The 19,295-nt window shown below is 53.2% G+C and overlaps 1 protein-coding gene across 2 annotated transcripts in view; it reads left to right on the top strand.

The window, feature by feature from the left end:
* Positions 1-19,295, top strand: part of COL22A1 (collagen type XXII alpha 1 chain) — a 245,023-nt gene that overhangs the window by 131,230 nt on the left and 94,498 nt on the right. For both annotated transcript variants that reach the window (XM_077189317.1, XM_077189328.1), the window contains 3 exons: positions 711-764; positions 17,703-17,738; positions 19,149-19,178. In XM_077189317.1, coding sequence (XP_077045432.1) covers positions 711-764; positions 17,703-17,738; positions 19,149-19,178 — 120 coding nt within the window. The remainder of the gene's footprint in view (positions 1-710; positions 765-17,702; positions 17,739-19,148; positions 19,179-19,295) is intronic.

The raw sequence follows: 19,295 nt of genomic DNA, 5'->3' as shown, positions 1-19,295 counted from the left end.
TCCAAGGACCTTCTGGGCTAAATAGCAAAGGACAAAATAAGAAGCAGAGGACAGAAGGGATTTGCCAAAAGCCATGCAGCTAATCACTGCCACCCTTGAGCCTGATACCTCCAGGGTGCAGCATCTGCATCCTGCTCTGTTCCTCAGGTGCAGTTTGCCTTGTACCAAGAAGTGTGTGTCTAGTTAGTGTTTATCACTATCCTTGCAAGATGGAAATGTTTTCCAGTGTTACAGATGGATAAAGAACTGGTTTATACTTGCAGCAAATGTAGATGAAGTAGGAAAATGCAGAGGGATGTCAAAATGGATCCTTTTTGTCTAGTACTTCAAAGGAACAATTTGTCCAAGTGAAACCCTGTTACAGAAATCGGGTTTTCTGAAGCATTTCTTCCTTTTTCATGTCTAGACACGTAGAAGGGGGTAAATCTTCATGCCTGAATTTCATACTAAATTTTGTGTTTGATGCTGATATACTCATTGAACTGCAATTCTTCTGAACCAGCTGAAATTGGATTGGTGTTATTATGGCTGCTGTGGCATCTCCATTGTTATTCTCTTTCCTCTTTGTGCTGCAGACTCAAAGCAGGCTCATATGTTCTGTTAGTTCCTGCCCAGTGCAATAGGACATCACTGTGCTGCCAATATCTGCAGCCTTGTTTCTCCTGCACTTTGTAAAGAAAGACTTTTCTCTCAATTTTACCTCTTTATAGGGCCCTCCTGGCAGCCCTGGCCCTCCTGGTGCTAGTGGGACCAAAGGAGACAAGGTAAGTTGGGATGGGATGCACAAAGTGGACTTAGAAACACATTTGTTAATTCTTCCTTGGGCCCTCAGTGCTGGAAATATCAGGGCTGTTGGACTAATATTTATCTCGTTTGTATATAACAAAAGTTTATCTATATTTAAATGTTTCACTTTTCTGACATGGCTTCAGTCTGAAATGGGTGTGAGTGTGTGTTAAAATCTATCTATTTATGACTCCTCTGCTCTTCGTTTAATGCTGATAATGAGAATAGAAGGAAATAGAGTGTAGTGTGGGTCAGGAATCTTCCTCATCTAAGAAATGTGGGTAGAAATGTCAATATGTTTGTGTAGAAACTGTTTTTCTCACCCAGGAGATGTGGAAATGACTCAGAAAGTGACAACAAAATGCCTCTGAGCCTCCTACCTGCAAAATAGTTATTCACTTCTCTCAGCAGCAATTTTGACCTTGTTATTTTTCAGAGTTGTTCAAATATTCAGGGCAGCCTTATGTTTCCCTCTCTGTTAGAGATGATGCTGTGGTTTTGGTATTTCCGACCCAGCTCTTCAGCAGAAGTGGAAAGGCATGGCCAGTTCTGGATTTCTTTCTCTTTTTCTCCTCTGGATTAAGTCAGTGACCCTTATCCAAGAATGCAGAGACTGGAAGCAGTTCCCGCTATTTTCTTCCTGCAGTAGTGATCAGTCTTGATCACTTCATTCATATTTCTGAACCAGCTGCAACTGGTACTTCCAGAAGATGTTTGTCTCCTTGGTCTGATATTTTCAGAGTGGCTGGTGTGTATCTCTTTACTACTTCTCACATAACATCACATAACATCAGCTCTTTTTGGAATAATCCTGTTTGGATGGGGCCCTAGGCAAACTGATCTACTGGGTGGCATGTCTGCTTGAGGCACAGGGGTGGAACCAGATATTTTGGATTGATGGGCCAAGGCCAATGGTATCAGGTTCAAGAAAGCAAAGTTCAAGGTTGTAAACTTTGGCCACAACAAAGTCCTGCAGTGCCCCAGGCTGTGGCAGAGTGGCTGGAAAGCTGCCCAGTGGGAAACACTCTGGGAATGCTGGTTGACAGCAGCTGGACTTGAGCCAGCAAGTGCCTAGATGGGCAAGAAGGCCAGTGGTCTCCAGGCCTTCTGTATCAGCACTAGTGTGGCCAGCAGGACCAGGGTGGTGATTGTCCCTCTGTGCTGGGCACTGGGGAGGCCACACCTCAAATGCTGTGTGCAGATGTGTGGCCCTGTTGAGATGGAGATTAGTGAGAGATGCCTCTGCCCAAATTAAGGAGCTAATGAGACCATCTATCTACCAAAGTTAACAACAGGGATTTTATTTAATAATAAATGGGAGGAAGAGAGATAGAAAGGAATAGAGGAGGGTGAGAAGGGAAGTGGGGACAGAGAGGGTTGGGAGAAAGATGAAGCAGAAGACAGTCCAAGACGCTTGGTTCCAGCGATGTCTCCTCAGTCTTTCCTTACCATGTGCTTGTCAGTGCTTGGGGTCTCTGTGGTTCTTGTGGAGGGTTCACACCTTTCTCCAGTCCTTGGAGCTATACAGGGAGGTATTTTCCTATTTGCCATGTGAAAGGAGGATGCCTTCCTTTGCCTGCAATGCTGAGGCCCAAGGAGCATTTCTCAGCTCTGACTGCAGCCTTGGGAGCAGGGTGGAGATGCACCGCCCCAATGCAGATTGGGCCTAAAGTCAACTTCTATCTGGGTTGTACCAGGCACCGCTGCCATCTTTCTCAGCTGACTCTCCCTGGCCCGGCTGCCTTGCTATTTTCTTGTGGATGTTGGGCTGGGGCTGGCAGCAGGACCTACCTTTGGCAAGTGGTTGCCTAAGGGTGAGCAGTCATCACTGGGAATCCGCCTGCTGCTGGCCCCGGGCTCACTCCTCTGGCTGCCCCCTGAGGCAGCTGAAGGAGAAAAGGAGGCGCAGAGCCCGCCGGGCCGTCCTGGCCATGGAGCGCCATGGCCGTGGGGCCGGGGGCTGCGGGACGGCCGCGCTGCCAGCGGGGCAAGCAGGAACAAAGGGTGTGAGGGGCTGGGCAGGTACCGGGCAAGCTCCTGCCGGCGGCTCATCCCCGCAGGGCTTTTCCTGGGGAGGGGCGGCCTGGGCAGAGCCAGCCTCCGTGCCTGCTGCCTCGGCCTCGTCCGCAGCATCGGCAGTCGCGACACAAACCGCAGACATATTTGTGTCCTTGGGCAGTGCCGTAGGAAGAGGCTCACTGTGCCCCTCCTCACAGGGATCCCCGTCCAGGGGAGAAGCTGCTGGTTCTGCTCCCTCCTCTTGCAGTGGGAGGGACAACTCGCTCTCTGGCTCACTGTCCCCCTCTCCTGCAGTGTCTCTGTCAGGGAGCTTTTCTTCCTCCCACTTTGCCACCAGCTGGTCTAGCCGAGTGTCCTTGGACGGCGCATCCTCGTTGTTAAAGAGAGACCACAGCTCTTCAAACAGGTCGGGAGGCACGAGCTGTGCGTTGTTTTTGGTCTCTCCTGTACAGTCTATGGTCCAGCTGCAAAGGCTGTGCTGGACCCAGGGGCTTTCTGCATCCAGGGAGGAGAGGATATCTTCCTCCAACTTTTCCAGCTCCTCTGCCTTGATATTCAGAAGATGCTTTGAAGCATCCTCAGGCCCTGTGCACATCAGCTTGCCACGTGCAGTTTGCTCAGGCAGCGGATGAGTTTCCCTGTCCTCACAGGGGCTTCCAGATGAGGGAGAAGCTGAGAAGTCTGAGCATTCCTCAGGCGCTGGTGATGGCAAAAGTTTGTTGTGCCCCTCATCCCAGGGATCTTTGTCTGGGGCAGAAGCTCCTGCCTGTTTCTCTTCCAAGAGGGCAAGGGATGTGCTCTGAGGATTGCTGTCCCTGTCTCCTGCAGCCTCTGTTTCTGGGAGTTCTTTCTCCTGCCACTTTTCCTCTGGCTCTTTTGGAAAACTGTCCCAGGGCTGCAAGTTGTCAGAGACAGACGGCTGCTCTGCCAACTGGGCCAGAGACAGGAACTCAGAGGAGTTTCCTGTCTCTTCTGTGGCATCTTTGGTCAAGCCAAGAGCGCTGGGCATCACCTGGGTCTCTGCATTTGCCTCTTGGCAGACACTTGACCGCTTCTGGGTCCAGGTCGACATGATGTACCTTTCTTCACACAGGCACAGGGCAAGGCCTCTAAATGGGTACCCACAGGTTTTGCCACTGTGCTTTTCCTGCAGCTCAGTGAGCCCCTCTGTCTCGCTGTGCTCCATGTGCTTCCAGGCAGGCTGGGTCCCTGCTTGGAGCAGCGTGCCACCTGCCCATCGCAGGGGTGGCAGGCGATGGCCCTGCCGTGCTGCTGACCCTCGCCAGAGCCTTTCAGCTGAGCTGTCCAGGGAAGGTGTTTCCCTGGCCCCGCAAGCAGCCCTAGTGCCCCATGGAGAAGGTGGCACTAGGTCTCAGTGGCTGCTGGCTACGTGGCCTGCGGACTGTGCTCTGCCTCTGGGAGAAGACCCAGAGGCTGCTGGGGCTGCTGGCAGAGGGGGCAGCTTGACCCTTGCCAAGGCTGCTCTTGGCAGCTGAGGGCTGAGCTGCCACGGAGGTGTCACCATCAATGGAGGGCCATGGAGAGGCGGCAAGTCTGACACGGACAATCTTGGTGGCCGTGTGACTGTGCCACTGAGGGGCACTGAGTGCCCACCCTCCAGACTGCCCTCCTGTATTTCATGTCCTGGGAGGGTCCCTGCGTTGACTGGTCTGGGGAGCGGTTTGTCCCTGTGGAGGGACGTGATGGTTGTCCAGGTGACCTGCAGAGCTGCTTGTGGCTGCCTGTGAGTCGCCTGTGGGAAGCAGGAGGAGGTGGTAGATGGAGGCAGCTGTGTGGACACTCTGTCCCCCCAAATGCTTTCATGGCCCTTGTCTCACGGCAGGTGCTGACCACAGCAGCCAGGCCGGGCTGGGTTCCCAGCTGCGCTCGCTGTCTCTGGGCCATTCCCTCACCCAGGCCATCCTGGCACAGGCTCCTCCCCAGAGCAAGGCCTGGAGCCAGGCCTGGCTGCCGCTCTCTGCCCCCAGTCCTCCCCCAGGACCCACTGCAGCCTTTCCCTCCATTGCCGTCCCTCACCTGTTGCTGCTTGGACAGCAGTGGCTGCCCCTCACGGGACTGGCAGAGGGCATTAGCTTCCTTTCTCTTGGACATCTTGGCTGTGCTCTGAGGAACACTGGCCAGGATCACCCGGGAGAGCTGCTTCCTCCTGAGGAGCTGCTGCCTCGTGAGAGAACTGCTGCCCCCTGAGAGAGCTGCTCTCCTGAGAGTGACAACATGAGGGGTTTGGCCCTACAAGAGCCCTCCAGGTCATGGTATGAACCCGTGTCACAATGGCCTCTGGGCACAATGCAACCGCGGGTCACAAAGGCCTGGTGGGCATGGCCAGCCCTTGTCTCAAAGGCCTGGTGATTTCCATCAAGATGTTGCTTTCTTAGGCCTTTACCCCTCTACTTTGACTACCCTTGTTTGTGTCCTAGTGATTTTCAGCATTCCTTTGTCCCCCCCTTCAGTTTGTCTTCTAAACATCCCCAGAGAAGCCCTGTGCCCTGCCAAACTGCTTTTCCCTCCCAGCCCACCATGTGTTCCACCCCTTGGCCCCACCCCATGTAGAAAGATAATCAGGAAGGCAAAAGCCCCAGTAGCACTTCATCTGGCCACTACTGTAAAAGACAAGAAAAAGTGTGTGTCCACAAAGATCCAACAACAAAGGAGAGCCAATTAGCCTTCTGGTCCTAGCTCTGACGGCTGACCAGTGGCTTCCCCGAGAACCGGCCCTGGCGACTTTGATGAGAGAGACTGCCTAATCCAGTTGTTAGGAAAAGCAACTTTAATGTGACAGCAAAACAACAAACTAGACAGCATGCATAGTACAAGGAACGAACTAGGAAAAGCTGGGGTTCAGGCTCTGCAGGGATACTTACACATTTAGAAAGGGAGGGGGTTAAGGCAGGGTCTGAGCTAAGGATCCAACAGGAAAGAGTGACTTGGAATATTACAATTTAAGCAGCAAAAATTATCCAATGACCCCGCAGGGAACTTAAGACTTTCTAGTAGTAATTTGAATAGCTGAATTGCAGGATCATGGGTGGGAGCTCCTGCTCACCCTAACTTAAAGAGGGTTTTCCCAAGGCCTCAAATTGCAGCCTCGTTCATTATTTAACCTCACCCAAACAGGCCAAGAAAAATCTCCTTTCTTTATTTGATCCAGGGGGGAATATTGTCACAAAGGATGAGGAAAAGTTTTCCCTACCTAATGCCTTCTTTGCCTCAACCTTCAGTAACAGACCGGTTGTGCTGAAGACAAGCAGCCCCCTGAGCTGGCAGACAAGGAACAGGGAGCTGACCAGACCCCCTGTAATTCTACAGGAAGTCATTAGTGATCTGTAGAGCCACTGAGACACTGACAAGTCTGTGGCACTGGCTGGGAGTCCCCCAAGGGTGCTCAGGGAGCTGCAGATGAGGTCGCTAAGCTGCTCTCCATCCTTTATTATCAATCCTGATCAGTCGCCAGGGTCCCACTTGACTGGAGGTGCCAATATGACATCCATGCCCAAGAAGGGCCACAGCGAGGATGCAGGGAACTGCAGGCCTGCTAGCCTGACCTCAGGGACCAGCATGGTTCGAGTGCAGGTCATTGTGAGGGGGATCACACGGCCCAGAGAGGGCAGCTGAGGGATCAGGTCCAGTCAGTGTGGGTTTGGAAAGGCAGGTCCTGCCTGAGCAACATGATGTCCTTTGAGCAGCAAGTGACTTGCCTCAGGGCTGAGGGAAATGCTGTGCATGGAGTCTCCCTGGACTCAAGCAAAGCCTTTGACTCCATCTCCCACAGCAGAGTCCTGCAAAAGCCATCAGCCCAGGCCTTGTGCAGGGGCAGTGTTTGCTGGGTTAGGAACTGTCAGGATGGCCGTCCCCAGAGAGTGATGGGGAATGCTGTCACATCCAGTGTTGCCTGGTCACTAGCAGTGTCCCCTGGGCGCAGTTCTGTTCAGTGTCTGTCCTGTGGATGTGGACAAGGGCATAGAGGGTACCCTCAGCAGTAAAATTGTGATGAGACCAAGTTGGGTGGGAGTGTCAATGTGCTGGAGGGTGACAAGGCTCTAGAGGCTGGCTGGGTGCTGTGAGGCCAGTGGTGTGAGGTTCAAGAAGAGCAAGGCCTGGGTCCTGCCCTGTTGCTGCCACTTGGGGCGTGGCGTCCCGGGTCGAGGACGGTTCAGTGGCGGTGCCTCTGCCACACGGGCCAAGCACATGCATACACCAATGGTGTGGTGGACAGTAACTGGCCTTTATTAAGGGTTAGTCAGAGTTGTTTATAACAGGGGGTAATGGTCAGTAACAGTAAAAGGGGAGGGGTTCTGTGTGACCTCGCGATATCTCGAGACCTCGCGATATTTACCCACACTGCCCTTGTGTCCCAAAAAGCCCCTGCAGTGGCCCAGGCTGGGGGCAGAGTGACTGGAAATCTGCCCAGTAGAAAAGGACTTGGGGTGCTGGCTGACAGAAGCCAAACCTGAGCCAGTGTGGGCCCAGCTGGGTAGGGAGGCCCGTGGTCTCCTGGCCTTCTGTGTCAGCACTGGTGTGGCCAGCAGGACCAGGGCAGTGACTGTCCCTCTGTGCTGGGCACTGGGGAGGCCACACCTTGGGTGTTGTGAGCAGATGTGTGGCCCTGTGGAGATGAGATTAGTGAGAGATGCCTCTGCCTGAACTAAGTTGCCAAGAGGACCATCTATCAAAATCAACAACAGAGATTTAGTTCACTGTAAATGTGGGGATGGGAATGAGGAGGGTGAGAAGGAGAGAGGGGGAATGCAGGGTGGTTGGGGTGGGAGAATGGAGGGGTTGTGCTTGGGAAGTTCTGGCAGGGGGGTGGGGAAGAGTTGGAGTGTTGAGGCATGGGGAAGAGCAGGGCTAGGGTGAGGTGAGGAAGAGATTAAACAAACAGCAGTGCAAGGGGCTGGGCTCCAGTAGCAACTTGTTGGTCTTCCCTCACCCTGTGTTTCTCTGCACTGGATTCACAGTGTTTCCTCTAGAGGTGAGGATGCCCGAATCGTTCAAGCGGAGTTAACACCTTTCTCCAGTTGTTGTTGTTGGTATCCAGGGAGGCACTTTGCTATTTCTCATGTGAAGAGAGAACAGGTTTGCCTTTATTTATCTGCAATGCTGAGGCCCAAGGAGCATTTCTCAAGTCCTAAGCCTAGCTTGGGGCAGGGTTGGGATGCCCCCTGAAAATGCAGGCCAGGCCTAAATTCAGCTCCTCAGGGATTCTACGAGGCAGTGCTGTCATCCTTCCTCAGCTGGATCTCCCTGACCAGGCTGCCTTGCTGTTGGCTTGGGGTGAGGGGCTGTGGCCGGCAGCAGGGCCTACCTTTGGCAAGTGGTTGCCTTGGCCACCATCCACCCATCCATCCATGCATCCCGAGTCTTCATCTCCCTGGAGCCGTTCACTCTGGGACCTGCCGCTGCCCCTGGGAGCTGGGTGTCCCCAGGGTGAGCCCCGGCATCTTTGGCCATGGTCCTGCTGCTGGCCCCAGGCTCACTCCTCTGGCTGCCCCCTGAGGCAGCTGAAGGAGAAAAGGCGGCGCAGAGCCCGCCGGGCCCTCTTGGCCATGGAGCGCCGTGGCCGTGGGGCCGGGGGCTGCGGGACGGCTGCGCTGCCAGCGGGGCAAGCAGGAACGCTGCGTGCCAGGGGCTGCACAGGCACCGGGCAAGCTCCTGCCGGCGGCTCATCCCCGCAGGGCTTTTCCTGGGGAGGGGCGGCCTGGGCACGGCCAGCCTCCATGCCTGCTGCCTCGGCCTCGTCCGCAGCCTCGGAAGGCGAGGGGCAGCCCACAAACCCCTTTGGCTCTTGGGGCAGTTCCCTGGGGAGAGGCTCGCTGTGCCCATTGCTGTCGGGATCGCTGTCCAATGTAGAATGTTCTGGCTCTTCGTCATCTCCCGGTGTGAGAGACAACGAGCTCTCTGCCTCGCTGTCCCACTCTCCTGGCCCAGCTCTGCCAAGGAGCTTTCCTCTCTCCCGCTTTTCCAGGAGCTCGTTTAGAAGAGCATCACAGGATGGCTCATTGTCAGCAGCCGAGCGCAGGTGCACCAAGCGGTCAGGAGGTGCCGTCTCTGTGTTGTTTTCTGTCTCTTCTGCTGAGTCTTTGGTCACTCCCGAAGTGCTGCACAGCCCCTGGGAACCTGCAGCAAGTCCCGGGCTGACACTTGATGTGTCCCTGAGGACACATCCTTCTTTGTCTTGCAGTGGTGGGAGAAACAAGGCACTCTCTGGCTCTCTGTCCCTCTGTCCTTCTGCTTCTGTGTGCAGGTGCTCTTCTGGCTCCCAGTTTTCGGGGAGCTCCTTGACAGGAGCGTCAGAGGACAGAGAGTCATCAGAGACAGGGCATAGCTCTGCCAACAACTGGTCAAGAGACACAAGCTCTGAGTGCTTCGGTGTCTCTCGTGTGGCATCTTTTGTCACACAGGATGTGCTGTGCCTCTCGCAATGGCCTGCAGTTGGCTCCAGGATGGGGCTTGGTGGATCCCTGAGGATGCTCCTGGACGTCATGGGACTTTCTTTGTTGTACAGGGAGGAGAAGGTGGCTCTAAACATCTCTGCATGGACTTTGTCTTCCAACCTGCCCAGCTCCTCCCTCTTCTTATGCAAACGATCCACCAAAGTCGCCTCATCCTTTGGGCACAGCCGCTTGTGCCATGCTCTTTGCTTGGCTGGCCACCAAATTCCCTGTGCCTCCTGGTGGGCACTTACCCACCTGGAGGCTCTCAGGGTAGACCTCTTCCCCCACATATATGGGCCCAGGCCTGTGAACAGTTCCCTGCAGGTGTTGTCCCCATGCCCTGCCTGCACCTTGATGAGCACGTCTGTCTCAGAGTGCCCCAGGTGCTTCCAAGCCGGCTGGGTCGCAGTACAGAGCGGCACAGCACGTGCGGCTTGCACGGGTGGCAGGCCACGGCCCTGCCTTGCTGCTGGCCCAAGGCCTTGGTGCAGCAGTGGCTGCCCCTGCCGGGGCTGGCCGTGGGCATTCGCCTCCTGCTGCTTCCACATCTTCAGGCTGCTGTGCCAGACACTGGCCAGAATCACCAAGGTGAGCTGCTGTGTCCTGAGAAGCTGCTGCCTCCAGAGAAGCTGCTGCCTCCTCAGAGAGCTGCTCTGCTGGGAGTGGCCACTGCAGGGTATTTATAGCCCCAAGTGCCATGACATGGACCTGCATCACAATGGTCTCTGGGCACGATGTCACCGTGGGTCACAAAGGCCTGGTGGGCATGGCCGCCCATGGTCCCAGAGGCCTGGTGGTTTCCATGCAGAAAAATGGAGGACAGAACAGGTCCCTGGTCACAGAGGCCTTGTTTAGGCCGTTGTCCCTCAATTTGCCTACACTTGTTCTTCTCTCATAGACCTGCAGCTGTCTCTTGTCCCACCTTGTGTGTTCTTCCCCTAAACATGCCCAAGGAAGCCCTGTGCTGTGCCAAAGTGTGATTCCCACCCAGGCCCTCACGTGTCCCTGCCCTGATCCCAGGTAGAAAGGTCATCAGAATGGCAAAAACCTGTTTGAATTTCATCTGGCCATTACCTTCACAGAGAACAAAAGGTCTTTGTTAAAAAAGACGAGGAACAGAGGAGCACCAAGGAACATCACCCTTCCTTAATCGATGTTGGGATGAGGGGAATATGGTCACAAGGGACGAGGAAAGGCTCAGGCATGGAATGCCTTCTTTGCCTCAGCCTTCAACAGTCAGATGGGTTATCCTGAGGACAAGCAGTCCCCTGAGCTGGCACACAGGGGCAGGGAGCAGAGCAGCCCCCCTGCAATCCCAGAGGAAGTCGTCAGTGACCTGTGCAGCCACTTGGACACTGCCAAGTGTGTGGGCCTGGCCCAGAGTCCCCCAGAGATGCTGAGGGAGCCCATGGAAGAGCTCACTAAGCCACTCTGCCATCCCTCATTGTCATCATTCCCTGCCAGCTGGGGAGGTCCCAGATGCCTGGAGGTGGCAGTGTGACATCCAGGCCCAGAAGGGCCACAGGGAGGCTGTGGGGAACTGCAGGCCTGTCAGCCTGGCCTCGGGGCCCAGCAAGGTTCTGGAGCAGATAGATCATGGTGAGGGGGATCACAGGGCCCAGAGAGGGCAGCTGAGGGATCAGGCCCAGGGAGTTTGGGTTTAGGAAAGGCAGGTCCTGCCTGAGCAACCTGATATCCCTTGGGCCCTGGATGAGCCACCTCAGGCCTGAGGGAAAAGCGGGGCATGGAGTCTCCCTGGACTTGAGCAAAACCCTTGACTCCATCTCCCACGGCAGAGTCCTGGAAAAGCCGTCAGCCCAGGCCTTGTGCAGGGGCAGTGTTTGCTGGGTCAGGAACTGTCAGGATGGCCGGGTCCAGAGAGTGGCTGGGAATGGAGCTGTATCGAGTTTGCATACAGTCACTAATGGTGTCCCCTGGGCCCAGTCCTGTTCAGTGTCTGTCCTGCAGATGTGGACAAGGGCATTGAGGGTACTTTCAGTAGTAAATTTGTGACAACACCAAGCTGGGTGGGAGTGTCAACATGCTGGAGGGTAGGAGGCTCTGTGGGAGGCATGTGGATAGGCTGGACAGATGCTGTGATGCTGAGTTTCCAGAAGAGCCAGGCCTGGGTCCTGCCTTCATGTTCCAACAAGCCCCTGCAGTGCCCCAGCCTGGGGACATTGTGGCTGGAAATCTGCCCAGTGGGAAAGGCCCTGGGGACGCTGGCCAACAGAAGCTGGACTTGAGCTGGCAAGTGCCCAGGTGGGGAAGAAGGCCAGTGGTCTCCTGGAATTCTGTGTCAGCACTGGTGTGGCCAGCAGGACCAGGGTGGTGACTGTCCCTCTGTGCTGGGCACTGGGGAGGCCACACCTCGAGTGCTGTGTGTAGATGTGTGCCCTTATTGAGATGCAATTAGGGAAAGATCCTTATGTTGGACTTAAGGTGCCAATGAGACCATCTATCTACCAAAGTCCACAGCAGGGATTTTATTTAACAATAAATGGGAGGAAGAGAGATAGAAAGGAATAAAGAAATGTGTGAGAAGGAAAGTGGGGGCAGAGGAAATGGGAGAAAGATGGAGCAGAAGGCAGTCCAAGATGCTTGGTTCCAGCAGTATCATGTCAGTCTTTCCTTACCATGTGCTTGTCTGGGCTGGAGGTCTCTGTGGTTCTTGTGGAGATGAGGGCTCCAGGTCATTCTTTCAGGGTTCACACCTTTCTCCAGTCCTTGTTGTGGTTATCAGGGAGGCGTTTTCCTATTTGCCACGCGAAAGAAGGATTGGGGTGCTTTCCTTTGCCTGCAATGCTGAGGCTCAAGGAGCATTTCTCAGCTCCGAATGCAGGCTTGCATTCGGATGGGGATACCCCCCGGCCCTAAGGACAGCATCTGCGGGATTCTACGAGGCAGCACTTCCATTCTCAGCCGGCTCTCCTCGACCAGGCTGCCTTGCTGCTGGCGTGGGGCTGAGGGATTTGGGCTGGCCACAGGACCTACCTTTGGCAAGTGGTTGCCTAAGGGTGAGCAGTCATCACTGGGAATCCGCCTGCTGCTGGCCCCGGGCTCACCCCTCTGGCTGCCCCGAGGCAGCTGAAGGAGAAAAGGCGGCGCAGAGCCCGCCGGGCCGTCCTGGCCAAGGAGCGCCATGGCCGTGGGGCCGGAGGCTGCGGGACTGTGGCTATGCCAGCGGGGCAAGCAGGAACAAAGGGTGTGAGGGGCTGGGCAGGCACTGGGCAAGCTCCTGCCGGCAGCTCATCCCCGCAGGGCTTTTCCTGGGGAGGGGCGGCCTGGGCAGAGCCAGCCTCCGTGCCTGCTGCCTCGGCCTCGTCCGCAGCATCGGCAGTCGCGACACAAACCGCAGACATATTTGTGTCCTTGGGCAGTGCCGTAGGAAGAGGCTCACTGTGCCCCTCCTCACAGGGATCCCCGTCCAGGGGAGAAGCTGCTGGTTCTGCTCCCTCCTCTTGCAGTGGGAGGGACAACTCGCTCTCTGGCTCACTGTCCCCCTCTCCTGCAGTGTCTCTGTCAGGGAGCTTTTCTTCCTCCCACTTTGCCACCAGCTGGTCTAGCCGAGTGTCCTTGGACGGCGCATCCTCGTTGTTAAAGAGAGACCACAGCTCTTCAAACAGGTCGGGAGGCACGAGCTGTGCGTTGTTTTTGGTCTCTCCTGTACAGTCTTTGGTCCAGCTGCAAAGGCTGTGCTGGACCCAGGGGCTTTCTGCATCCAGGGAGGAGAGGATGTCATCCTCCAACTTTTCCAGCTCCTCTGCCTCGATATTCAGAAGATGCTTTGAAGCATCCTCAGGCCCTGTGCACATCAGCTTGCCACGTGCAGTTTGCTCAGGCAGCGGATGAGTTTCCCTGTCCTCACAGGGGCTTCCAGATGAGGGAGAAGCTGAGAAGTCTGAGCATTCCTCAGGCGCTGGTGATGGCAAAAGTTTGTTGTGCCCCTCATCCCAGGGATCTTTGTCTGGGGCAGAAGCTCCTGCCTGTTTCTCTTCCAAGAGGGCAAGGGATGTGCTCTGAGGATTGCTGTCCCTGTCTCCTGCAGCCTCTGTTTCTGGGAGTTCTTTCTCCTGCCACTTTTCCTCTGGCTCTTTTGGAAAACTGTCCCAGGGCTGCAAGTTGTCAGAGACAGACGGCTGCTCTGCCAACTGGGCCAGAGACAGGAACTCAGAGGAGTTTCCTGTCTCTTCTGTGGCATCTTTGGTCAAGCCAAGAGCGCTGGGCATCACCTGGGTCTCTGCATTTGCCTCTTGGCAGACACTTGACCGCTTCTGGGTCCAGGTCGACATGATGTACCTTTCTTCACACAGGCACAGGGCAAGGCCTCTAAATGGGTACCCACAGGTTTTGCCACTGTGCTTTTCCTGCAGCTCAGTGAGCCCCTCTGTCTCGCTGTGCTCCATGTGCTTCCAGGCAGGCTGGGTCCCTGCTTGGAGCAGCGTGCCACCTGCCCATCGCAGGGGTGGCAGGCATGGCCCTGCCGTGCTGCTGACCCTCGCCAGAGCCTTTCAGCTGAGCTGTCCAGGGAAGGTGTTTCCCTGGCCCCGCAAGCAGCCCTAGTGCCCCATGGAGAAGGTGGCACTAGGTCTCGGTGGCTGCTGGCTACGTGGCCTGTGGACTGTGCTCTGCCTCTGGGAGAAGACCCAGAGGCTGCTGGGGCTGCTGGCAGAGGGGGCAGCTTGACCCTTGCCAAGGCTGCTCTTGGCAGCTGAGGGCTGAGCTGCCACGGAGGTGTCACCATCAATGGAGGGCCATGGAGAGGCGGCAAGTCTGACACGGACAATCTTGGTGGCCGTGTGACTGTGCCACTGAGGGGCACTGAGTGCCCACCCTCCAGACTGCCCTCCTGTATTTCATGTCCTGGGAGGGTCCCTGCGTTGACTGGTCTGGGGAGCGGTTTGTCCCTGTGGAGGGACGTGATGGTTGTCCAGGTGACCTGCAGAGCTGCTTGTGGCTGCCTGTAAGTCGCCTGTGGGAAGCAGGAGGAGCTATCTGGTGGAGGCAGCTGTGTGGACACTCTGTCCCCCCAAATGCTTTCACGGCCCTTGTCTCACGGCAGGTGCTGACCACAGCAGCCAGGCCGGGCTGGGTTCCCAGCTGCGCTCGCTGTCTCTGGGCCATTCCCTCGCCCAGGCCATCCTGGCACAGGCTCCTCCCCAGAGCAAGGCCTGGAGCCAGGCCTGGCTGCTGCTCTCTGCCCCCAGCCCTCCCCCAGGTCCCACTGCAGCCTTTCCCTCCATTGCCGTCCCTCACCTGTTGCTGCTTGGACAGCAGTGGCTGCCCCTCACGGGACTGGCAGAGGGCATTCGCTTCCTTTCTCTTGGACATCTTGGCAGTGCTCTGAGGAGCACTGGCCAGGATCACTCGGGAGAGCTGCTTCCTCCTGAGGCGCTGCTGCCTCATGAGAGAACTGCTGCCTCCTCAGAGAGCTGCTCTCCTGAGAGTGACAACATGAGGCGTTTGGCCCTACAAGAGCTCTCTGGGCATGATACAACCGGGGATCACCAAGGCCTGGTGGGTATGTCCACCCCTTTTCTCAGGGGCCTGGTAATTTTCATGGACATGCCCCTGTCCAAGAATCTTGGGGACACCCATTGTAGACAGAGGTGTTGACATGTAGACACCCCTTGTCACAAAGGTCTTGTTTAGCCCTTTACCCTTCTACTTTGGCTATGCTTTTTCCTCCCCCAATGATCTGCTGCTCTCTTAACTTACTTACTGCTCTCTTAACTTGCTTGTTTCTCTCTCTTAAACATCCCCAAAGAAGGCCTGTGCCCTGCTTTTCCCACCCAGCCCACCATATGTTCCACCCTTTGGCCTCCACCTCATGTCAAAAGATAATAAGGAAAGCAAAAGCTCTGTTAGCACTTCATCTGGCCATTACTGTAAAAGACAATTAAAAGTGTTTGTTTACAAAAATTAACAACAAAGTAGGGCCAAGGAAAATCTCCATTCTTTATTGGGTGTGGGGTCGGAATATGCCTCAGTCTTCTATGGGCAGGTGAATTCTTCAGAGGACAAGCAGCTCCCTGAGCCAGCAGACAGGGTTGAGGAGGAGATGAGAGCCCCTGTAATCCTGTTGGAAGTCATTAGTGACCTAAAGAGCCACTGAGATACTGACAAGTCTATGGGATTGGCTGGGAGTCACCCCTGTTTGCTGATGGAGTTGGCAGAAGAGCTTGCTAAGCCACTCTCCATCCTTTATTATCAGTCCTAGCCAGTCGTGAGGTCCCACATGGCTGGAGGTGCCAGTGTGACACCCATGCCTAAGAAGGACTGCAGGGACGTTGAGGGGAACTCCAGTCCTGCCAGCCAAGGCAAGGTTCTGGAGCAGATCATTGTGAGGGGGATCACAGGGCCCAGAGAGGACAACTGAGGGATCAGGCCCAGCCAGTGTGGGTTTGGGAAAGGCAGGTCCTGCCTGAACAACATGATGTCCTTTGAGGAGCAACTGACCCATCTCAGGCCTGAGGGAAATGCTGTGCATGGAGTCTCCCTGGGCTTGAGCAAAGCCTTTGACTCCATCTCCCACAGCAGAGTCCTGGAAAAGCCATCAGCCCAGGGCTTGTGCAGGGGCACTCTTTGCTTGGGTTAAGAACTGTTTGGATGGCTGGGCCCAGAGAGTGGCTGCGAATGGTGCCACATTCAGGTGGTTTTTGGTCACTAGTGGTGTCCCCTGGGCCCAGTCCTGTTCAGTGTCTGTCCTTCTGATTTGGACAAAGGCACTGAGGGTACCTTCAGTAGTAAATTTGTGACGACACCAAGTTGAGTGGGAATGTCAATGTACTGGAGGTTTGGAAGGCTCTGTTGAGGGGATGTTCACAAGCTGGATGGATGGTGTGAGGCCAGCAGGATGAGGTTCAAGATGAGCCAGGCCTGGGTCCTACCCTTGTGTCACAGCAAGCCCCTGCAGTGCCCCAGGCTGGGGCAGAGTGGCTGGAAATCTGTCCAGTGGGAAAGGCCCTGGAGATGCTGGCAGACAGAGGCTGACCATGAGCTGGCATGTGCCCAGGTGGGCAAAGAGGCCAGCGGCCTTCTGGCCTTCTGTGGCCAGCAGGACCAGGGCGGTGACTGTCCCTCTGTGCTGGGCACTGGGTAGAAATCTTCATTCAGTTCTGGGCACCTCATGAAAAGAAATGGGTTGAGGTGCCAAGACTGTTGCCAGAGAAGGGCAGTGCAATTGATGAAGGGTCTAAAGGGTAAATCCTATGAAGAATTGCTGTGGGAGCTGGGTGTATTCTGGGGAAAAGTAGGCTGAGGGGGGATCTTACTGCTCATTACAACTCTCTGGCAAGTGGCTGTAGCCGGGTTGGGACTGGTCTCTATTCCCAGAAAACCAGCGACAGGACAAGCGAAAATTGCCTCAAGCTATGCCAAGGAACATTCATGTTGGACAGCAGAAAGAATTTGTTGACTGAAAGGTTTGTCAGGCATTGCAAGGTTCTGCCCAGGGAGGTGGTGGAGTCAGCATCTCTGGAAGTGTTCCATGAACAACTGGATGTGGCACTCAGTGCTCTGGTCTTGCTGCCATGGTGGTGTTCAGTCAAAGGTTAAGCTCAATGGCCTTGAAAGTCTTTTCAACCCTAATGTTTCAGTGATTCTATCTTTAAGATTCATTCCAACTTAAACCACTCTATGATGCTCTGAATAAATTACAAAGAGTAATTGAACTTAAGAGAAAATATATGAAATATATGCTGGGTCATTCAGAGACCTACATGAGTAATGAATAAATAGAGTGTGGAGGGAAGCTATGTGATAAATGTAACACCAGTCTGTGCCTAAAGTAAAGGATAAACTTTCTGTATGCACAATCTTGAAGCATAATAAATGGTGGACATTGCTGGAGAAAAATGAACTGGAACAAATTGATAGCCTAGATGGCAATAAATCATGGGAAGAGGGTGTAGCATCCCAGTGTCCCACAACCACTATGGTGTGAATTGCTCTAGAAAATGACTTAGGGGAAATGGTACCATTTCTCACTTTTTCTGCAGTTATTTTAGTTACTAACAAATAAAAGTGTTTTGACCTCCTTAATATCCATCTCCTTGGGGGTCTTAGGGATCTAAGCATCAAACTGTTTGTGTGGTAAGTGTACAGAGCAAACACAAGATTTTTTGAAGCACAAATCTAATGCTATTGTGCATCCAATGCATCGTTCATTTAAAGTAAGTGAATGTCATTAAAATGTATGTAAAACATGACAGTAACACAGTCCACAACCAGTTCCTGCATGTGTTCATCTGCAGAGCAGAGAAAACAGAGTTAATTGCGATCATATGTCCAGATCTATTAATTATGAGATGGTTATTGAAAATAAGAATGTACAATAACCATTAGAAAATATGCTCAGGATGTTGCTTTTATTTTGCACTGTTGTGTATTGTGCCATGTTGTGTTCTATGTATGTTTTTTCATTTCTGTCTTGTTTCCCTGCAGGGTGAACCAGGACTTCCAGGATTGCCTGGCACTTCAGTAAGAATTTTTTTTCAGCTTTCCCAGACTTTGTAGCATTACTGCATGAGAAGTAGAAATGCAGGTTGGGAGGATCTCACTGAGATGTTCTTAAATACATTTTTTTTAAGAAGTTTTTAAAAGCGAAGATTTTTGAAGAAGGCATGTGACAGGTTCCAATGAGGAGATGCTCTGCCACGATTCTGGGAGATTGTGAAGTGTGAAGACCAGGACTTGAGGCAATGAAAGAAAGCATTGCCTCAAGTGCATCAGACAGAGCAATACTCTGACAAAACTGTGTGGTTTCTGACGGTTGTTGATTCCAAGTGGCCTTTGGTACATAGAGCCTGGGCCAGTTATAAAAGCAAATGAACTTTCAGTATTGAGTAGCTGAGTGTCTTTGATATGGACTAAGTGTAAGAGTTGGGGTAGGAGAAGAAAAAGGCTGTTTCTGATGAGAGGGAATGATCTTTCCTTAGCTTGTATTTAGAAAAGTCCTGGTGGGACATTAAGGCAGCTAGGACTTGATGTGCTGAAATCAGGAAAACACTCATGAAAAAATGAAACAGAAAAAAGAAGAACGGGGTTTATCTTTATTGTAGAACTAGATTAACATCCTTTGTGGATCCCTCTGCCTTCACTGATGCCAGAGACATCTCTGGCAGGGATGTAAGGATATCCAGAGACTGGTATTGTCTGTATGAAGAGATTATCTCTGAGTGAATGGAGAAAGATTTACCACTAAGTATGCAGAGGAGAGGTCTAGAACTGAGTTCAGTATGGGCTGGTAAAGAAGCAGTTAGGGAGTATCCCTTTAATTAAAAAGAAAGAAAAAAAGAAAAAAAGAAGGCTTCCTGGTAATCCTGGGAAAGTCAGCAGGCAATTCCCTTACTCAGAATGTGGTAAAAAGGAAAGGAATTAGAAAACCATTAAAAAACCAGCCTATTTGGGTAAGAACATTTTGCTGTCCTGTTCAAATGTGATATTAATGATGGGACAGCAATTACCAAGAAATTTTGAAAGATGTGTATAACATCTGAAAATGAGTTTAACTGATGGGGCATATTCCAAGCCAGTCTGCTTGTTATGTGATTTCTTCTGCACTCAATAGATCTTTGTGATTCAGAATAAAACAAGATCTGGGGAATTTACTAACTTATTTATATAATGAGAAAATTAATTAAGTTCTTACTGTTTATACAGCCACCCAAATCACTTCACAGGTGAGAGAAAACCTTGGTTAGTCTAAACTCTTTAAATAGAAAGCATCTCCCAGCCTGCAACAGGATTTGAGGAGCTGTAGGAGTTATCATGCAACTTGAAGGAACAGCAAGGGCAGAAAAATACCCTGTGGGGGCCCATGATACCTTTGGCACCTTCTGCCTTGTATTTACTCTTTCCATCATTTATGACTCTGCATTTCTATTGCAGGTGCATCTTGAAGGCCTGAAAGGAGAGGAAGTAAGAGAGACTCAATATCTCTTCTTTCATTGCAAGGATATTTTAATGTAATTCTGTTGCCTGTTAGGTTAGATTTTGCTGTAAAATAGTACTTTAAAGGAAAGGTGGATGGAAGCA

The sequence above is a fragment of the Agelaius phoeniceus genome, chromosome 1, assembly GCF_051311805.1.
Source record: "Agelaius phoeniceus isolate bAgePho1 chromosome 1, bAgePho1.hap1, whole genome shotgun sequence".
Classification (NCBI taxonomy): Eukaryota; Metazoa; Chordata; class Aves; order Passeriformes; family Icteridae; genus Agelaius; species Agelaius phoeniceus.
The sequence above is the reverse complement of the archived record's forward strand: the minus strand, read 5'-3'. Positions and strand labels throughout refer to the sequence as shown.